The sequence below is a fragment of the Corella eumyota genome, chromosome 7 (assembly GCF_963082875.1).
Source record: "Corella eumyota chromosome 7, kaCorEumy4.1, whole genome shotgun sequence".
Classification (NCBI taxonomy): Eukaryota; Metazoa; Chordata; class Ascidiacea; order Phlebobranchia; family Corellidae; genus Corella; species Corella eumyota.
The window spans coordinates 12,039,572-12,060,666 of record NC_137496.1 but is presented as its reverse complement, the minus strand read 5'-3'; the positions used below and the strand labels follow the sequence as shown (position 1 = coordinate 12,060,666).

General features: G+C 33.6%; 3 protein-coding genes across 5 annotated transcripts; 1 reads left to right on the top strand and 2 right to left on the bottom strand.

Moving 5' to 3' along the window:
- Positions 1 to 38: 38 nt before the first annotated feature.
- On the bottom strand, positions 39 to 10,158 carry LOC145758939 (uncharacterized). 3 transcript variants are annotated; one of them, XM_082572633.1, is made up of 16 exons: positions 9,197 to 10,158; positions 8,653 to 8,718; positions 8,083 to 8,214; positions 7,361 to 7,522; positions 6,513 to 6,667; positions 5,747 to 5,848; positions 4,700 to 4,813; positions 3,851 to 3,975; positions 3,654 to 3,690; positions 3,129 to 3,278; positions 2,901 to 2,962; positions 2,737 to 2,776; positions 2,275 to 2,660; positions 1,720 to 1,768; positions 1,539 to 1,620; positions 39 to 1,249 (listed from the first exon to the last, which is right to left on the bottom strand). In XM_082572633.1, the coding sequence occupies exons 1-16, from the start codon at positions 9,243 to 9,245 to the stop codon at positions 453 to 455; spliced, it is 2,508 nt and encodes an 835-aa protein (XP_082428759.1). In that variant the 5' UTR covers positions 9,246 to 10,158; the 3' UTR covers positions 39 to 452. The 3 variants fall into 3 exon arrangements, with proteins under 3 accessions (XP_082428759.1, XP_082428758.1, XP_082428760.1); XM_082572632.1 differs by having other exon boundaries at positions 3,851 to 3,978; positions 9,197 to 10,157; XM_082572634.1 differs by lacking the exon at positions 8,653 to 8,718 and having other exon boundaries at positions 3,851 to 3,978; positions 9,197 to 10,157.
- A 528-nt stretch (positions 10,159 to 10,686) lies between these two features.
- Positions 10,687 to 15,179, bottom strand: LOC145760370 (uncharacterized). Its single transcript, XM_082574238.1, has 15 exons — positions 15,164 to 15,179; positions 14,838 to 14,974; positions 14,480 to 14,639; positions 14,122 to 14,313; positions 13,893 to 14,007; positions 13,615 to 13,712; positions 13,395 to 13,534; positions 13,193 to 13,328; positions 12,869 to 13,077; positions 12,560 to 12,717; positions 12,362 to 12,474; positions 12,089 to 12,227; positions 11,853 to 11,978; positions 11,310 to 11,530; positions 10,687 to 10,877 (listed from the first exon to the last, which is right to left on the bottom strand). Exons 1-15 carry the CDS (start codon positions 15,177 to 15,179, stop codon positions 10,687 to 10,689), a joined length of 2,151 nt encoding a protein of 716 aa, XP_082430364.1.
- A 1,541-nt stretch (positions 15,180 to 16,720) lies between these two features.
- LOC145759074 (uncharacterized) lies at positions 16,721 to 19,400 on the top strand. The gene is made up of 2 exons (XM_082572807.1): positions 16,721 to 16,817; positions 17,124 to 19,400. The coding sequence occupies exons 1-2, from the start codon at positions 16,751 to 16,753 to the stop codon at positions 18,968 to 18,970; spliced, it is 1,914 nt and encodes a 637-aa protein (XP_082428933.1). The 5' UTR covers positions 16,721 to 16,750; the 3' UTR covers positions 18,971 to 19,400.
- Positions 19,401 to 21,095: the final 1,695 nt, after the last annotated feature.

Here is a 21,095-nt window from a genome sequence, read left to right as displayed (position 1 = left end):
TAAGAGTGTTACGTCATAATTATTTTATAAGCTGTGAATTTATTTTATTTGTTTTTGGTGAAAATAAAATTTCGAGAAGTTTTACAGAAGATTGAAACTTGAGATTAAGTGCGAGAAATCTTTCGGGCAAAAAGTGCAAAAAAAATGTTTTCCCAATTTAAAATAAAACTTAAAACTAATAAAATATTCGCGTAAGGCACATTGCCAATCCAGTGGCATGAACAAGCCGTAAACAGTGGCATAAATGCGCCAGAAACAGTGGCAGGTGCCAATAAAACGTGGCATCTTCAACCAATAAATGCTGCTTACAGGTTAATAAACTGATGGCCTAATTGTGCCATCTTTTGTGGCATAAAAGTGCCACTTATAGGAGTTTTGCCACATATTTTATTGCTAGATATAATGCCACAATGCCATATTCTGTGCCACATGAGCGCCATCCAGTGACACATTCATGAGTTAAAGTTGTTGCTTAGCAACCCTTCCCACGTGTCCCACTGGGGGTCATTACCCATCGTGGTGGAGGGGGGGTAATTAAGGGCCCCGGTCGACCCTGTTGCATAACAATTGAGTCCATTGTCTTGCGATCCATTGTTGTACCTCATCTGTAGTTGGGGGTCCTCAAATGAAAGGGGGTCAAACCCTGGTGAAGGGGGAGCCCCAACAGCTGACCCCAGGGTGAGATCAAGCCACCCCAGTTCAGATTGAGTCACCGGCCGATTGGGACCCAAAAGTTCTTGAGACGCTGATTTAATAAGATGATTGTGGGTGCGGGGGGATGACCCCAAAGGTCGCAGGGTCATGTTGCGTGGGGATAAACTCACTGCATTCAAGGTCGGTTCCCCGCTGTCCAAGGACGAAGTGGAAAGTCTCAGATCATTTACAAACTCCTGTGAGTTTGTGTCCATGGGTGAGAAATGTGGAGTGGAGTAAATCACACCAGAGTCAAAACTGTTGCGCGCACTCGAGTAATTGTTGTTGTGGTACGAGTCGTTCAACGTCGTGGTGTGGTACGTGTCGTTCAACGTTGTCGTATACGACACCGGTGGAAAGTTTGAAGTGTCCATCAACGCATCACCTGAGCTCTCGACCAACATCTTAGTGAGGTCATTGTTATGGTAACCTTGCTGTTGTTGTGGGGGTGGTTGGGGCCGGTGGTTGCCGGGATGATTGTGGGGCTGGTGGGGGTAGTAATCAGGCTTACCCACATGGGGCTTTCCCCTCACAATGTTAGGGGTGTTGGGAAGTTCTAGAACAACAAGAGTTGGTGTCGTGGTTAAAATATTTGGGACTTGAATATTAAAGAATGTTTTTAAGGGTTGTAGGTGAGCTTTGCTAGTTGGATTTTAGCATTTTTAAATTTTCGAGTGTTTTGCATTTTTCTAAATGTTTTCTTTATTATTATATTTACTTTACACTTATTGTTAACCAAATAAAGTTTTAGTTTAAAATAGAATTTGGTTCATGCCAAAACGTGTGCAATAGCTCGTCTAGAAAGACCTTCAACCAAAAAAGTATTTACCACAGAAAGTACTTACCTCCAGAGTCCTTCAAGATATCGAGAAGGTCGTCCATGTCTTGGCACATTGCATCTCGGTTTTCATTCGCATTGTTTAACATCTAAAAATTAATTTAATTGTTTAATTAATTTGTGTTTTAATTAATTTTCTTATTTATATCAAGTTAAAATCATGTGTTTATTAAAACTTAAAACTCGACCTCGTAAGCATGATTGTAATTGGGAGGATTGCGATGATTTGGCTGAGATCTGAAATAAAAAATATTTTCATTTAATTGTTAAAATCTTAATTATAATTAACAGAAGTTGAAAAATATCATTTTCCACAAAAAAAAAAAGTTTTGGACAATTTCAACAAAATAAAATATAACACATCGTAATATGACATAACAACAAATATGACATCACAACAAATATGACATCACAACAACTATGACATCACAACAACTATGACATCAAGACCAATTATGACATCATAACAACAATGACATCAAGACCAAGTATGACATCACAACTATTATGACATCACACAACTATGACATCACACAGTTATGACTTCGCAACAACTATGACATAACAACAACTATGAAATCAAAACAACTACGACATCACAGCAATTATGACACCACAGCAATTATGACATTACAACAACTATGACATCACAACAATTATGACACCACAACAATTATGACACCACAGCAACTATGACATCACAGCGATTATGACACCACAACAACTATGACATCACAACCCACCTTTGTGGAATGTTGGGCTGAAAAGTGGGGAACTGAAACGAGGTGAGCTTCGGTGCTTCCCCCTTTGGTGCTTCCCCTTTATCCATGGTTTGCAGATGTTGAAGCTGGGATCGATGGAGTTCCACCATCCTCTTCAGATCATCGATCTCCTTCTGCTGCTTCTCCAACATCTTATCCTTGTCCAACTCTATTATGCCACCTCCTCTGCTGCCACCCGGCACATTCTGGTGCCACGTCGGCATCGTGAACTTCTCTTGTTTCAAGGTCACCTTGTGCATCTCGGGGTGGGGCATGCGGGCTATCCTGTGGGTGAACCCCGTGTTAGGGTCGTAGGTCAAGGGTGAGCGACTTGTTGAGTCAAGGTCATCGTTTGAAGGGTAGCTCATCTGTGATGTCATAAAACACAAATTAATTAGAAAACAGTAATTAGTTTTTAGTTAATTAATGTCACAAATTCGTTACCTCGTTAATTTTGCTTGAATCATATTCTTTGCTCAAGTTACTGAAACAAAAAAAAAAGAATTTTTAAGGCTTTAAAATAAAATAAAAAAGCTTTAAAGTAAAACAAAGTAATATCATGTTGTAAACAATGTAAGTTAAAAAAAGGTTTAAAACTTAAAACTTACAAGAATGGCTTCACACAAAATGGTTTTAATCTCTCGATTAAGATTTCTTTTGTTCCAGTTACCTGAAAATTAAAGTTTTGTTGAATAAATGTCTCCAAATAAAATTAAATATCGCATAAAAAAAATTAAAATAAATTTAAATGGAATTAAAATAAATAAAAAAAGACCATTCTACCCAATTCATTTAAAGACCATTTAACCCACTAAACCCCAGCACTGTTCACCCACCTTGCAGCCCCTTGATTTGAGTTCCTCTTTCAACTCGGAAACTTTCATTTCCTCCAACTTTGCCGGGGTCAACGACCCAGAGTTTATCCTCGGCTTCTCAATTTTGATTGTCCCCATTAGGGGAGCCCCAGAGTTAGGGTTCACCATCGACTGGGAAAGAAAAATTATTTTTTTAAATATTTTGTATATTTTTATTTTCTGTCTAGAAAGGTCATTTATAGAACCTGTTGTTACCCTGACCCAGTCTCGAGTTGCCTGTGGCAGTTTGGGATATTATTAATTATAATTGCCCGGTAATTACGATAATTATGCTGCTGGTTAAGTGTTGGCTCAGAGTTTATACTGTTTAAAGTGCCTTACTTAAAGGCACTACAGGATAACAGCAGTGGGAATTAAACCATTGACCTTATGTGGTGTAGTTAAGGGTTCTACTATACCTAACGATGACATTAAATAAAAAACACAACAAACCTTTAGGTAGGTTAGCTTGGCATATTACACACAAAGTTAAAAGTTAATGTTTACCTGTTGACTGAATGAACCATGTCCTCCTTCATTTTGTCTGTAAAATAAAAAAGAAGTTAAACTTTAAATTAATGTACATTAATGTAATGTGTATCACAAGTGAGATGGTATTAAGTAAAAAGGTTCCAAGTTCAATGTATTATGTTTCACTAAATGAATTCAAAAGACAAGTTAGAAACAAAGTTTAAATGTTGAACCTGTTATTGCTAAACTGATTGTTCATGATCTGGATTTGAAGATAAAGTTGTTGTTGCTCCAGGAGGCGAGAGTAAGGAGTATCCTCCCCCAAGTTTGGAAGGTTGTGCTCACCACCTGATTTGCCCTGCTATAAAATAATGAGTTAAATATTTCTGGGTCTCTAACCCAGGATTTTGGGTTTTACATAATAACGCTACAACATCAGCGGTGGAAACTAAACCCAGGACTTTGGGTCCTACTCAAAGATGCTACAACATGCCAGCAGTGGGAATCAAACCCAGGATCTCAGGTTTTACCCAAAGATGCTACAATATGCCAGCAGTGGAAATCAAACCCAGGATCTTAGGTCTTACTAAAGGATGCTACAACATGCCAGCAGTGGGAATCAAACCCTGAACTTCAGGTCTTACTCAAGAATGCTACAACATGCCAGCAGTGGGAATCAAACCCAGGATCTCAGGTTTTACCCAAAGATGCTACAATATGCCAGCAGTGAGAATCTAACCCAGGATCTCAGGTCTTACTTAGAAATGTTACAACATGCCAGCAGTGGGAATCAAACCCAGGATATCAGGTCTTACTTAAGAATGCTACAACATGCCAGCAGTGGGAATCAAACCCAGGATCTCAGGTCTTACTTAAAAATGCTACAACATGCCAGCAGTGGGAATCAAACCCAGGATCTCAGGTCTCACTTAATGATGCTACAACATGCCAGCAGTGGGAATTAAACCCAGGATCTCAGGTCTTACTTAAGAATGTTACAACATGCCAGCAGTGGGAATCAAACCCTGAACCCCAGGTCTTATTTAAGATTCCCTCAACATTCTACTTAAGCGTGTGGTCACCTGATCAGGGGGGACGTATTGATGATATTTAAACTTCTTGAACTTTGGTTTTTCTTTCTTCTTTCTTGCAGTTGACATTCTCATCATAACATTGCTCTGTTGACCTTTCGACCCCTGGTGAAAATAATAAAATTATTCAACTTGATTTTATTTAAATTCCTTATTTTAGTTATAATTTTTATTTAAACATTTTTTTCAGTTATTTCTTAAATTAAAAATAAATTAAATAAATTTTTGGTAATTTTGGGAAGTTTTTCACGGAAATAAATCAATCTACAGATAAATATTTTAACTATTTAAACAGAGAAGTTTGTCTTGTTGTGAATTAAATTTATTCTACAAAAATTATTCTTGTTTGGATAATTCTGCCAAAAGGCTTTTTATAAATTTTATATTAAGTTTTTCACTTTTAGAAAAATATTTGTTTTTATTTAAACATTAAGTTATAAAAAATTTAAAAAAGTAAGACTTGTATTTAAAATTGTATTTAAAAAAGCTTAAAATGTCCTAAACACAAAGAATATTTAACAATAGCCCAGAATGGCAATAAATTAAGATGAAACAATAAATGTTGTCTTAATTGTTTACTTATTGCTTGTACAAATATTTGTTCTTCACTTTTGTGGAAAATTTTAATTTTTTTGGTTTCAAAAAATTTTGTGTAAAAAAGTTCAACAAATTTTAATCAAATTTCTCAACCACTGACAAGATAAAAATTATTAAACAAACACTCTTTAATATCTTATAAAAAAATGAAGTTTAGTTTTTACATATTATTATAAGAGAAACTTTAAGCAACAATTAAAATAATTTTAAATAAAAAAAAAGAAATCTAACTTTAAGGATTAAACCATTTAAAATGTTTAAAAATTTACATTTACCATTTAACAACAAACAAGCATAAAAATCAAAAACTTTTAAAGCCTAAACTTTATAAAAATTAAAAAAAAAAATTAAATATAATGGCCTGACCTTAACACAAAATATTGCTAATTTTTGTCTTAGATAAGACACAAATATGCCTAAGTAAATATATGAGTTACTCACCTTAGATGATTGCCGGGACAAGTAAGGATGACTTGAGTTTGATTGTAAGTAGAGTGAAGATCCACTTCCAGACTTAGACAGTGAGTAAGTCTCGTTCTTGATCTAAACAACAAAAACATAAAAGTTCAAGTTTACCTTTACATTAGTAAGATGAGAAAATATACTCAACCAAAAATTATTAATTCACAACTTTATATTTATTGTAGTTATTTATATATGACCCAAAAATCAAAGAGATTTATAAATGTATATTCAAGTTTGTAAAAATTTCAATAAAAAAGTTGTCATTATCAGTCAAAATAAGTAAAATAGAAGCTTTTACTAGAATAAGACTAATGGTAACATTTTTTTTTCTATATTCCCTTAAGGTTATAGGTTTTTGATATTTTTATTGGGTAAGGAACTGCAATTTAGGACGCGTTTAAGCTATCTGTAAACACTGGGCTCCAAGAGCAAATAGTGTGGCATTGGTGCGGCTTAAACCACATACATTTTGGCTAGTAGTCCAACACGCCATGACCGGTTCACCACACAACCGGACTAATGGTAACATTTATATTTAAACATGATAAAGCTTAGTGGACAATTTACATATGTGTGTTCAATTTATAGGCCTACAAGTAAATAAAACTGCTGTTTGTGGTGTGCAGGTAAATTATTTTGAGCTTACATAAGTTGCAAGTTGTGAATATAAGACAAACAGTAACATACAGTTTTAATGCCATAATAATTGATAAAACTGGAATTTAAATGTTAAGATTCTCACAGCATAAGTGTTGTTGTCGATGATTGAAGTTGGGAGGCTCTTCAGAAGAGGAAGAGGAGGGGAGGAGTTGGTGGGAGGTTGCTGATCCGGGGAGAAGGCATCGCTTGAATCCTCATCAACAAAGTCAGCGATCTTCTTGTACTGAAGATGACCTCCTGTTGTGATGTAATAATAGGTTAGAATTTTAAATAAAAATGTTGTTTTATGAAGTGTAAATTTTGTTTAAATTTTAAGCCGATTTAATGTAAAGTTTAATTAGGATTTGTCTTATTCATAAAAAAAAAATAATATTTTAAAAACAACAATTTATTAAAATTTAGGTTAAAATTTCTAAAAAAATTAAAAGGTTATTTTCCAAAGCAGAGTTAAGCTAAAAAAGGTTAAAAAAATGACTTTTTGTCATAAAAATGACATTTTTTGGTATTTGATTTCCGACAAAATAATAATATGACAGTAGTTAGGGTCATATACCTATATTTTTGTAAAATTCAAAAGGACAAAAATACATAAATATCGCAAAAATAATTTGTTAAACTCAACACACCTATGCTCTGTGGTTAAGACAATAAAATACAAGTTTAAAACTTTAAAACCAAAAAGTGAAAATAGATCTAAAATATGACCTAATAACAATCATTTTTAATCATGATTCACAAATATATTAATTATTGTTTTTAACATGATTTAAATGAATAACAAAAACCACCACACCTTCCAACACACCTTCAACCTTTCTTATAAAGAGTGGTTAAAAACAAATTACATAAGAAGCGTGAATTGATGACTAAAATCATTGGTTGGACCTTAAAAACCAAACTTTAAAGCTTTAAATTAGTAAAATTAGAAACCTTTTAAAGCTTCCTGGAACTTGTCGTCAGCCGGAAAAATATTTCGTTCGACTAACTCGATGATCCCAGGTCTGAAAGCGATTTTGTCGTTCAGATCGTCGGCCAACTTTGCTTTCTTTAAATCCTTCTGACATGCTACCAGTTGGTTCGATGCACTAGTGTCTGTGATGTCATAAGAGAAATATTTATTGAATCGCTAAGTTGAAAGTTTAAGTTAAAAAGTTGACAAAGAAGTTTATAAAATAACAATTAAAAATTTTGTTTAAAACTTAAAAAAGATTTAATGTTACTTCATTACAGATTTAAACTAGTTAAAAATAAATTTAAATATTTATTTAGTTGTCTGCTTTAGTTTTCCAATATTACAGTTTTATTATTCTAACAAAAATTCACAAAATTTAAAGTTATAGAGATTAGAAATCCTTCCAACTTAATAAAACCTGATTAACTGAGTTGTGTCAACAAACAAACTTAAAGATGATTAACTACTCAGATTCACCGTGCGCATTAAATTTAAACTTTAAATAAAATAATAAAAAACTGTTTTTTAAAAATACAGTTTTTAAAAATTTTTTAAACTTAATTTTACTAATAAAAAATAAAAAAAACTAAACACAATAACCTATTTTTTACTTTTAAGAAATTAAACAACAACAAAATTACATTTATTATCTTTAACCGTAATCTAACTTGTTTTTATTTTATTTTAATGCAGGTTTTACCTTCTAGGATATGTTTCTGAACCAACGTGTCTCGTTCCGGTCGAATCTGGATCGCTCGATTCAAGTAATCTTCCTTTCTTGCTCTTTCCAACCTCTGTACTTGTTCAAAATAAGTTCCAGGACTCTTAAGCGCTGCAAATTTTAAAACAAATTTTTTTGAATTTTTTTTTTGTGATTTAATATGAAATGTTTAATCGTTTTTTTATAAATTTAAAATAAATTTTCTGTAATAAAAATAATTAAAATTAAAAAATAATAATTTTATTTCTGGGTTTCCAGCGTTAAAATTGTTAATAAATAAGCAGCATTCAAACTTATAAATTAATTGCAAAATAAGGAATTTAAATAATAATATTTGAACTAAACGTGGACTAATTTCTTTCTTAAATGTTAATTAGAAAAAGACAATTTTTAATTTAATTTAAAAGTGTTTAATTCAATTTTAACAATTTATTTTAAAAAAATCTTAATTTATTGACAATTTTTTGATATTTTATTATTTAAAAAAAGTTATTAAATGCCTTGACGCTTAAAAAAGTTTTAAAAGTTTTTTTTTTATTTAAAACTTACGAGGGATAATCCCCTGCTCAGCCAAAACTTTTCGCGACCTTCGTTGCTGTAATCGGAGCGCCAAAGCTGCAAATCAAAACTCAAGTTCATGCTTTGATTCAAGAAGCAAAATAAAAAACTTTGTGACATCACAATAACTGAGACAAAATAAAGGTAAAAGTAGGGGCGAAAACAAAGGTGATTTTTTATTAACATTAAAAGGAACAATTTAAAAAAAATCAAATGGGCAAGTTTTAATAGAACCAAAACCCTTAACCCCTCAAACCTACCCCCTCAAAGCTCCCTCTTAGAACAGGTACTTCACAAAACTAAAACATCATTAGGGTGAAGTTATAATTAAGTCATTAGCTAAATAGAGGACATTATAACAATAATAAGACGGCTAAATATGTAAAGGGTAAACATTTTGGGGTAGGGGGTTTATAGATGACCCAATTGGGGTAATTTTGGAGGGATCAAAAAGAGGGGTTGTCTCTTGATATACTTCATGCAATAAAGTTTTGTCATGTCACAAAGTGGTCATTACACTCATTCTCGAACTCACTATTTTTCCTCAGTGAAAATTCCTCATCTTCCGAAGGTAAATCCCCCATTTTATTACCATCAATTTCAGGGTTTCCAAATGATTTTATTAAATTTTACAGACGCCAAATCAAGTTTTTTTTAAATTTTGTAACACAGTTAATGCTTCTAAATTAAATTATTAATGTTGATATTTTTATTACAGTAAAAAGTAGGTATTTTAAATATATATTCATTTATTAAAACAAACCATGTCGATCAAAATATTTTTTTGTACCAAAAATTAGATTTTTTTTTTTTTAAGTCGTCAGACTATTCTAACTTTTTATAGATTTTTAAACCTGCGCACAATTTTGTCTTTCTGTACATGTAGTGTTCTAATAAATACTGATTCAAGTTTAAACATAAATAATAATTTAATTTAACAATAGGTTAATTATGATGTTAATTATTGCGATTAATTAGTAAAAATGTTAAAGTTTTGCGCCAACAACATGCAAGTGAAAAACATGCAGTAAAAAATATATTTTATGGATCAATTTTTTTGTATATTTTTGTAACATCAGATACCCTGACCCAGTCTTAAGTTGCCTTTGACAGTTTTAGATATTATAGATTATAATTGCTCTTCATTTTATAAATGTTTAATTTGTACAAATTCTATTTGTTAATCTTTTTAAAACGTATTTAATTCTGGGTTAAAGTAACCACAATAAAAATAAATTTTTCTTTGTTTACATTTCAGGATTTCTAACTAAACGTAAACAAATAAAATTCTGACAGTGAATTAAAGTTTACTAATAAACCCAAACTACTAACTTGTTAATACCTCACTTCTGACAAACTGACAATCTGTCAAAAATAATAAATCTTAAGAAAAAAACTTATCACAACCTGACAAAAGTACGGACAGACGGAAACCTATAATTAACTAAAAAACTTTAAAAAAAGGAAATAAAATCCAATTTTAACCGAACCTAACCTAACCACCTTGTAGTCATTTATTTTAATTAGTTTTAATTATTAAGTGAAACATTAGAGAAATTACCGAGGTTGACTGTTTAATAACTTTAACAACTGCAAAGATATTATGACACGATGACGTCATAGTACTTGTTTGTGAGCAAGCACTTACATAGAAATCAAAATTAACCAACCGTTAAAGAAATATTATTTAATTAAAATAAAAACAACATCAAACCTAATTAAAATCGTGCTAATTAAATAAAAATAATAAAAAAATTAATATATTAAAATTAACTAATTTAGTTTTTAAACTTAAATATTTTTTTTCCTAAAAATTCCAAATTTTTTTCTTTTTTTTTTATAAATTTCGATAAAGCGTTTTGTAGTGCATGAAGGTCATGTAAATTGTCTGTATTTATGACATTATAAAGGAAATGCGCATTTCTATGTCTTCAGATCGCTTTAAATTTAGTAAAACGACCGCGTATTCAACAAAATAAAATGCAAGGAACAAATTTTAATTTATTTACAAAATTTTCAGAAAATTTAAAATCTCGAAAATCTTTTTCTCTTAATAATTGACGAGATTGTGACGTAGACAATCACACTTCCGGTTCCCGCCAATAACATCGACATCACGTTCAGGGGATTTCCCGCGTGCATGTTTAATTGTGACGTCACTATAAGTTCATCTGGGTTGTCCATTTGCATGAAGATACGATCGACAACGTTTTTGCCTGTTATGACGTCATAATTAGTTATTTGTGAGTGATGCGTCATAAAATTTTGCACAATTACTACGAAGTCACGTGGTTTGTTACCAAAATGGTAAATTAGTAATTCGTTCATTAGTAAGTTGGAAAAACGGATGTGAAAATTAACTCGACGTAAAACTTATGAATTTAATAGAATGTTAATATAAGGAACAAACAAAAAACTGGCAAAACCAACATTACCCAGGTCTTAAGTTTGATTCCAACTACCTGACATTTTAAACTCAAGAAGAATATTGAGGTTCATATTTTGTATAATTAAGAAGTTTTTAAATAACGCTTAAAACTGCCCAATAATTAAACCGCTGATTAAGTGCTGACTCAGCAGAAGTTTCAATAGCGCCTTAAAAACCCTACTTGCCTATACAGAACAAAAATTAAAATTTATATAAATACCTGGTGCGGGTTTAACCACGGATATCCGCTTGGTGGCGAACACGTGCGGACGTTTCATGACGTCACGACGCTTACGTCGCGAAGTTGAGTTAATCGAATTCAGCAAATCTTCGAGAAGAGAAAAGTCGAGCTCGTCGGTGACATCTGGCGGTGTGGTTGAAGATAAAATCTCGTCGCATGAGGGCACGCAAGATTCGATTCGGTTATCACAAACGTACGCTCTAAATTAAAATGTTTTTGGTAATTTTTCAAGTTTAATTAACATTAGTTAATTAAAAACTTAATAAATTAAAAATGTTAATAGCAATTTTTTTATAAACTTTGCCTATTTTTTCTCCTATCACCTTAAAGTGTTTATATTTTAAAAGAAAAGGTATGCTGTTGTGACGTGTTTAAGCTATCTGTAAACGCCGGGCTCAAGAGTGAATAATGTGAGATTGGTGCGACTCAAACCCAAAACCTCTCGTATACCACACTAACAAACCAAGGTGTACCCACAACAACAAATATTAAACTACCCACAACAACAAATATTAAACTCACGTGCAAACGATGAAAATATCAGAAGTAACTGACTGCGTCGCCCACTCGAACACCCTGAACCCCCAACGCCCACTTGCGGACATCCCATTCTCCAATATTGTCGTGAAAGCCGGGTTAGTTGAACACCTACGTCATAATACACCATTGTTAGAAACAATTAACACTAAAATTTTCTCATTTTATGCGAAAAAAATATTTTGAAATCAATTTTAAAGTTATTATGACGTCACACTCACCCATCAGTAATAAAGTCGAACAATGGCCTTCTTTGTTCTGAGGTGTCGGTTGCGTAGCAACGATCTAGAACTAAAACTTCGTTTTCTTCCGAAGATATCGAGATCGTTTCAACATCGACTGACACGTACAATATCTCACCTGTGATGTCATAACTACGTCATTAATATGATACTACGTCACCAAATTTTTACTACGTCACGAACTTTCACGATTTATTTTGATCCCAAAATTAAGTAACGTCATATATTAACAATAATATTATGACGTCATACCTTCTGCGATTCTAGGAGCTTCTATAAACCTCTGATTGGCTGAAAAATTAGGATCACGATACAACGTCATAATCAAGGGGAATCCCCCATTTTGTCGCTGGATCGACAACGTTCTAAAAGTAAAATAGTTATGACGTAACTGACATGACATCAAGGTTATAACCATGTACGTCATACATCAACATTATGACGTCATACCTAACAGTTGGTTGGATCCCGAAGTCGAGTCCAGCGCTCATGTTGAGTCTCTTGCTGTAAACACAAGTTAGATCTAACAACACGACACTAGAGGTCGCACGGTCGTCGGCGAGTCGCCACAAAACTTTGTTCCGGATCGTGTACTCCTCTTCCGTCACCTGCCAAACAATAAAGTGTGTGTGACGTCACTATCAACTTTTTAAAATCTAATTTTTTTGTATTAGGCTTACTTTAACAGTTTTAACATTTAGTAGTGACGTCATACCAAGCATAAAATGGCGTCATACCTAACATATAGTGACGTCATACCTCAACAGTTGACCCGCAACTTGTGTCGATCGGAGCCGGGATCGAAAGAAAATAATTTCCGCTTCCGTCCGCTCGAGCAAAACAATTTTGTTCACGGAAACCCTGGAAGTGAATGTATGTGACGTCATCAATGAGTCCTTCTTCGGGAACAATTCGACGATCGAAGGCGACTGAGATGGAGTCGTTCCCGCACGATAAAGATGGTTTACCTGGGAATATAAATATTCCATTGTTACGTCATAATTTTAGTGAGAAACGTAATAATTGAAAAATAAGAGTTGTGACTTTGTTATTTGAAGTGTGACATAATGGTTAATAACAAACCATAGTCGCAGTGTTTCCCAATAAAATTCTGCGAACAATCGCACCGGTATGATCTGGCAACACTGTTGTCAGGGATGCACAATCCCCCATTCTGACATGGACTGACGTCACAAGGACAAGCTCCATAATTGCATTCCTGTTATAAACATCATTGTTACGTCAATATTTGATTAAACTATTAGTGTTGTGACGTCACACTGACCTGTGCATCAGACTGTGACCCCGGACAAGAAGTTGACCCTATGACCCCAGAAGTACAAACACGGAGACGGGTCCGGGTTCCGGTTCCACACGAGACCGAACATCGCGTCCATGGACTCCAAATCGACCATCCTCTTATACCTGTATTATGACGTCACAAGTATTAACTTTAAACCAAATGATAAGAATATTTTCGCTAGTATTGAATTATGACGTCATACCCACGCCGCCGAAAACGTTGCTGGCATGAAAACATCTTGGGGGATTCCCCGAATCGTCGCTCCGTTGGAAGCAACATCCAAACTGGGCACAACTCTCCCTGGAAACAAAATAAATATAAGTTAAAACTTACGTCATTAACAAAAGAATGACGTCACATGAAATGACGTCATTTTATAAGTAATTACGTCACACAAAGTAATTTGATGATGTCATGCAAAAGAACAAATACTGACAGTGATGACGTCACACAAATAATATTGACGTCATCGGAACTTACTCCGTGATTCCGTTCTGATTTCCGCAGTCTCTTCTGTTCTGTTCCTCCACTCGGATGCAGGATCTGTAGATGAAACTCGATCCAGCCACCTCCACTCCTTCGGGTCCGCTTACCCCTGTGACGTCATAATGAAAAGGATCGTCATTTTAATTACAATTAAGTAGTGACATCATAATAGGTAGTGACATCACAATAAGTGATGACGTCATAATAAGTAGTGACATCATACCGAAAGCATCAGCGAGGGTCAAGGGACATTTCTTCCCGTAGTTACAAGCCCTCGTTTCCCGCTGATTCCCCGAACACTTCCCGATGCTCAGTCGACATATACGGTACCTCTCCTGCGCCCCCATGTGTCCACAACTCTCACTACAACGCGACCACTTCGACCACGGCAACCACCTTCGATCAGATGAAGTCACTGTAAAGGAAGTATTATGACGTCAGTGTTTATAAGCGATTAGGTAAAATTGTTTATTATGACGTAAACAGTCGTCAAATTCGTTTATTAACGAGAAAAATAATCGCAAACTAGAATTTGACAAACACACGTCAAAACGTAAATAGATTTGTGACGTCACAATTACCTTTCAGACAGATCTTGTTGTAGACTTTATTATTGAGTCGGAACGTGCAATCTCCCGGACAAGTTTTCACCCACGAGATGGCGTCCTTTGTGTAAAATAACTCCTTGCTCGAGGCTAGGACGTAACTTCGCGTTTCCTGGTTCAGTGCCAACACCACGCTCTAAAACAATAACCTCTTTGTTACGTCATAATCTCTTGAACAAACTTCGACGCGTGCCTCACATCATAAAACCATAACATTATGACGTAATACACACGTTGTTATATCATTATATTCTAAAACAAATAACATCATTACGTCACAAATTGAAACTCTAAAATTATTCTAAATCGTAACTATCTATGACGTCACACTTACCCTGCATACGTCACCGAATTCTTGGCCATCGCAGGCATCTTTAGCTTCGGCAAGTGACGTATAGATCACAGTTCGATTGTCACGTGACAGGAAGTCGGGGACGACAGAAGAGATGTAGCGTTGATAGTAACATTGTTCTGTGACGTCATAATAAAAAATATTAAAATTTTCGTATACATTTAATTTTGAATTTTTTCCTCGTGCAATCTAGAAGACCGCAGTAAAGTAGAAGTAACTCTAATTTGGGGGCTTAAGTTTAATTCCCATTGCGCCCACGTTACTGCATGCTAGAATACCAAGAGTTGGGCCTCAAGTTCAATTCCAACTTGATCCAAGTGGCATCGTTCAAGAAATATGACCTAAGGACGCGGGTTCAACCCCCACTACAACCTTCTTTTATTATAAACACGATAAAATTTATTTTACTACAACCGGGGCAATATTAAATAGAACCCGTGGTCTTGGGTTTGATTCTCACTGCTGATTTAGGCCAAAAACTGAATATTTTCGTAATTCCAAAAACACAAAAAATCTGGAATTTAAACTGAAACCCACGACTCGAAATAAAACCAAATTCTAATATCTTAAACTTAAAAACTAACTCTTGTTAAAATTAATTAAATTTATTTAAAACGCTCCTTAATTTAATTTAATTAAATATTAAAACAAATTCCTACGTGAATAAACTCCTGAAAATAACAAAATAAAAATCAACCAAACTTCCATCTTCGATTTTAACCAAAAATGAATAAAAAGTTTTAGAACGTCGCGACCTCTATTATAACCACACCCTTGTGACGTCACAATTACTCGTAAAACCGTCACAAATGTTTCTGTTTATTGCAGGTTAATTGTTAATAAATCGTCATTGTTTAATCGCGTGTATACAAATGTACGTTATTACGTCACATTACGGAGTTGTGATGTCATATTAGCTTTAATATAAACAAACAAAAAACATAAACACAAAAAAAATTAAATTTTCAATTTTTTAGGATTAAAAATATTAAATTATCTTTGTGGCTTGCGGCAAATATGAAGCTCAAATTTCGTCTCAACGTAATAATGGGCGATCAAATGACCAATAATGACGTCATAATCATATCCGCGGAACTTGAATCGAGATTAATTTAAAATAGCGCAGATGTCGAAATATTATTTTGATCTTTAATTGAAATTGTTAACTCGTTATAACTTTGCACCCCGAATTAAAATTGCTTAAAATTAAATAATTTTGTATTCGACCCAATAATAATGTCACAACGTTAAAGAAATTAACAAAAATGTTTAGATTCTTAAAGTTTTAACGCATGTTCACACGGCAAGGTAACGTTGCGTTACGTAACTTTACGAGTTCTAGGGATTAACAAATACAAAATTACTACTAAAAGTATACCGCTTACGAAATCTTGCGTAAATTTCGCAAACTTTCGTACGTGTGAACGACTCTGTTCATTAAACAGTTGCACAATCTTGCATTACGTTGCGTACGCTGTGTAAACGGGCCTTTAATCGTTTGTTGAAAGGTAGTATATAAAAGCCATACATATTATGTTTAATAGCATGTCCTGGTAAATTTAAAGTCGCCCATGGTACAATTTAAGAACTTTAAAATATTTTAACTTTATTGTGTATTATTATAAAAACCAATGGCTTAATATACTAAACAATATAATTATGAAAAACAAATGCGTAATTGCATTAGTTAAACCCTAATCAACCATAAACAAATAGACGCATATTAGAAGAATATAAAGTAAAAGTATTACTCACAGATGCAGTTTCCTTTCACTTTCTATAATAGAGCTTTATGTGGGTTCCCAGCTATAAACATTGGGTGGGTTGATTCCTTCTTATTTCCTATATCAATGGCCTGAAAGTGAATTAAATATTCAGTTTAGAAATAGTTGAAAATGTTGAAGTTATTTTTGTTATCTGTGTTTACTTGGATTGGATTGTTTGGCTTTGCAAATGCATCCAGTAAGTTTAACATTTAACTAATATGATATTAATTAAAATTTTATTATGTTTATAATAACTATGTCATGTTTTAAACAAGCTTAAGCTTAAAGATGTAACAGTGGAAACAGGTTTAAATGGCACTACTTTAAATGTCTATCTAAGGCCCTGTAGTTTAAAGTAATAATAAATAAGTTTACTTTATAACTATGCCTTTTAAATATCTAGAATGTTTTCCTTTTAAATATTTATAAAAAAATATTTAAATACCAAAAGTGCATAGCAAGATGTGTAAGTGTTGTAATGTAAAATAATCAAATGTTTTAGATAACTGCAGCCTTGGAAGCCACAACTGTGGTGAGAATGCAGTTTGTGTGAGCACAAACACAAGTTCTACTTGCCAGTGTAAGGAGGGGTTTACTGGTGATGGTGTAACCTGCTCTGATGTTAATAAATGTAGTAAGGTCAATTGTGGGCAATACGGATATTGTCGAAATCTTGTTGGAAGTTTTTATTGTAGCTGTAATTATGGATTCACTGACAAACAGGGTGGTAACTGTTTGACAAAAGATCAATGTTTAGCTGATGACCGAAAAGTTCATGATGGTGATTGTAATGGTGGAATTTGCTTTAAACCTGGTTTATGTAGTTGTGCTCCTGGTTATGAAGTTGATTCTTTTTATTATAATACATGTAGAGACTTAAATGAATGTTTACTAAATTATTGCCATCCAAGTTCTACTTGTAGTAATACAAGAGGTAGTTACTCATGTAAATGTAACAGTGGTTATTCTGGTGACCTACTTGAATGTGAGGATGTGAACGAATGTGTTTTGCTTAATACTTGTAATTACTTTGCTGACTGCTTCAACACACCTGGAAGTTATAACTGTTTTTGCAAAGATGGATTTACTGGAAATGGACAACAATGTGAAGATATCAATGAATGTCTTAACTCCAGTTTAGTTTGTCAATCAAATGAAACTTGTGTTAATATACTTGGAAGTTTTTATTGTGAATGTCAATCTGGTGAACCAATTTGCAGCGATTTTGATGAATGTAGTTCAAATACAACAAACCTATGTCATGAAGAACATGCTACATGTACAAACACAATAGGAAGTTATACTTGCTCTTGTAATCCTGGTTTTACTGGAGATGGTATTGGTTGTGCAGATATAAATGAATGTTATGGAGATAGTCGTTATAATTGTAGTGGTGGTGGTTGGTGTTATAACACAGATGGAAGTTTTCATTGTTATTGTTCTTATGGATTCGAACAGGAACATGCTGACAATTGTTTAACACAGGAAGATTGCCTGGATAATCATTATTATTGTAAGTATGGATATTCAGTTTGCTACGAAGGAGGAAAATGTTCATCTTGTGGTCCCGGTTTCCACCAACCTCCTGGTAGTTCTTGTCAAGATATAAACGAATGTTCACTTAATTATTGTCATCCAAATTCTACTTGTAGAGATACTCATGGCAGTTACACATGTACATGTAACAGTGGTTATTCTGGTGACCTACTTGAATGTGAGGATGTGAATGAATGTGTTTTGCCTAATTATTGTGATCACTTTGCTGACTGCATTAACACACCCGGAAGTTATAACTGTTCTTGTCGAACAGGATTCACTGGAAATGGTCGCCAATGTGAAGATATCAATGAATGTTCCTTAAATCCCTGCCATGTAAATGCAACTTGTGTAAACTCTGCTGGTAGTTACTTGTGTGAATGTGGGAGTGGTTATTCTGGCAATGTAAGCATATGTGAAGATGTAAATGAATGTATTTTGTGGAACACTTGCAATACAAATGCAACTTGCATTAACACTGTTGGAAGTTATACTTGTGGATGTTTAGCTGGGTTTACTGGAGATGGACTGGATTGTCAAGACATCAATGAATGCCAAAAAGATATTACTTCATGCCAAGCCAATGCAGCATGTGCAAATACTCAAGGAAGTTTCACTTGCTCTTGTGTCACTGGCTTTACTGGAGATGGAAGCACTTGTGCTGATTTGGATGAATGTGCATTGAATTATTGCCATGAAGATGCAAGTTGTCGTAATATTCATGGTGGATATGAATGTGTGTGTAATGTTGGTTTTAGTGGTAATGGGGAATACTGTGAGGATATTGATGAATGTGCTTGGCAACAACCTTAAACAAGTGTTTGTTTCATATTTTAATTATTATATAATCACATATTGACTTAAACTGTTTGATAATTGTTAAAAATGAAATAATAACTTACTTAGTTATTGCTTGTTGTTGATGTCATGTTTAATTTTTGTTTGGAAATAAATTGTAACTTCTGTATATTATTCAATGTTCTTCTTAATATCTATCTTTATGTTTTGATATTTTTGTATATTCATCCTTAAAGAAGTTCAAGTACTATTTGTTTATTGCTTTAATTTTGCTATATCAACAATTTAACAAACTAGAGTTGTCAGATTAAATAAAAAATGAATGAATAATTATTATTATTTCTCGTTGTTTTTCTGTTACATATTAATTATACTCATATTATTCTGTATGTATTGTTCAGTAAATGTTTGTATATTATAAATGTGTATGCCAATAATAAACTTATACCAATAAAATAATAATATTACTCACAAATGCAATTTCCTGTCCCCTTTCAAATAAGAGTTTTATGTGGGGGTGGTAATAGAGTGAGCTAAAACAACATTTATTTTAACATTTTGAACACCCAAACTGTACAAACTTAATTTCACAATTTAATAGAAGTAACATAACTTACCAATAAGTCATTGATTCTGGCAACTTCTATATGTAACAACGTAGCAGCAGTAAGGATCAAACCTAATACCCTTTGTAGCAACTAAGTACCTGGTTATGCTTTATCACCAAGTCAGCTATATCTGATAAATAAACAACATATTTAAATAACTTACCACCAATGCACAAGTAGTTTTGTACTAAAATATTTAGCAAGACCATTAGTTAAAGCTCTTAGGTTTAACAAACGCATGCCCATCAGTGTCTTAATAAATGACTAGCAATATAGTGAGGTGGTCAAAACACTTTGGAGTAAGCAAATCAAACATAAATACCAACTAGTAAAACTGATACAAGTCTAGCTAAACACGAGTTTACACACAACTAGCGCAAGACATCTACCAAAAAACCTATCAAGCGACCTAACTACTAAGACTAAAGCGCAACACATCTACCAAAAAACCTAGCAAGCGACCTAACTACTAAGACTAAAGCGCAACACATCTACCAAAAAACCTAGCAAGCGACCTAACTACTAAGACTGAAGCACAAGACATCTACCAAAAAACCTAGCAAGCGACCTAACTACTAAGACTGAAGCACAAGACATCTACCAAAAAACCTAGCAAGCAACCTAACTACTAAAACTGAAGGGCAAGACATCTACCAAAAAAACCTAGCAAGCAACCTAACCACTAAGACTGAAGGGCAAGACATCTACCAAAAAAACCTAGCAAGCAACCTAACCACTAAGATTGAAGCGCAAGACATCTACCAAAAAACCTAGCAAGCGACGTAACTACTAAGACTGAAGCGCAAGACATCTACCAAAAAAACTAGCAAGCAACCTGACTAATAAGACTAAAGCGCAACACATCTACCAATAAAACTAGCAAGGGACCGAACTACTAAAACGGACTAAAGGTTTAAAACTGTGGCAATTTAGGGAAAACAGTTCCTGTCATAGCGTAGGTGATCCGATATTCAAAAAAGCGAACAGTCGATCAAAGCCATCGGCCTAAAGGCACTACAAGCTGATCAGACGCGCTTATGAAACCAATGAATATCCACGTACGGAGAAGTGCTTGGCCTCCCATTTGTCAGTGGGAGGCCTCCCATTTAAACTTCCCTAACTGTAAGCTTAACATCGAAATCTTGAGCCTAGGTTAAGCCTAAAATAAAGCTATTTGTGGTCTTTGCTAAAATTCTCAGATTTGCTAAAGCTTAAGTTAAAGCTTTGGTTATAGGTTTGCTTAGCCTAAGCGAAAATAAATATCGAAACACAATTTATATAATTTCTGTAAAAAATTTAAATAATTTTTAAAAATCATAACTTAATTAGTTTTTAACTAACTTTTATTAGAAAATGAAGTAATAAACTTTTATTTAAATAATTATGTTTACCTTAGCCTATACGCACGAAATGGTTAATATGCCCACGCGATTAACGTGCATAACATCTACTTTTAGGTAGTCAATTAATTTTTAACAAGCTATCTATTTGGTCTAAAAACCCGCAGTGCAGTAGTTAGCAATTGTAAAGGT

Excerpts from the sequence above, each read along its gene's own strand:
- LOC145760370 (XM_082574238.1), bottom strand. Across the intron at positions 14,314-14,479 it reads CAACAAGATCTGTCTGAAAG|TGACTTCATCTGATCGAAGG; the intron begins GTAATTGTGACG and ends CTTCCTTTACAG. Across the intron at positions 13,535-13,614 it reads CAACGTTTTCGGCGGCGTGG|GTATAAGAGGATGGTCGATT; the intron begins GTATGACGTCAT and ends GTCATAATACAG.
- LOC145758939 (XM_082572632.1), bottom strand. The coding sequence starts at position 9,245 with ATGGGGGATTTACCTTCGGAAGATGAGGAATTTTCACTGAGGAAAAAT. Across the intron at positions 6,668-7,360 it reads GTTCCAGGAAGCTTTAAAAG|GAGGTCATCTTCAGTACAAG; the intron begins GTTTCTAATTTT and ends ACATCACAACAG. Across the intron at positions 4,814-5,746 it reads TGTCCCGGCAATCATCTAAG|GGGTCGAAAGGTCAACAGAG; the intron begins GTGAGTAACTCA and ends TATTTTCACCAG.
- LOC145759074 (XM_082572807.1), top strand. The coding sequence starts at position 16,751 with ATGTTGAAGTTATTTTTGTTATCTGTGTTTACTTGGATTGGATTGTTT. Across the intron at positions 16,818-17,123 it reads TGGCTTTGCAAATGCATCCA|ATAACTGCAGCCTTGGAAGC; the intron begins GTAAGTTTAACA and ends CAAATGTTTTAG.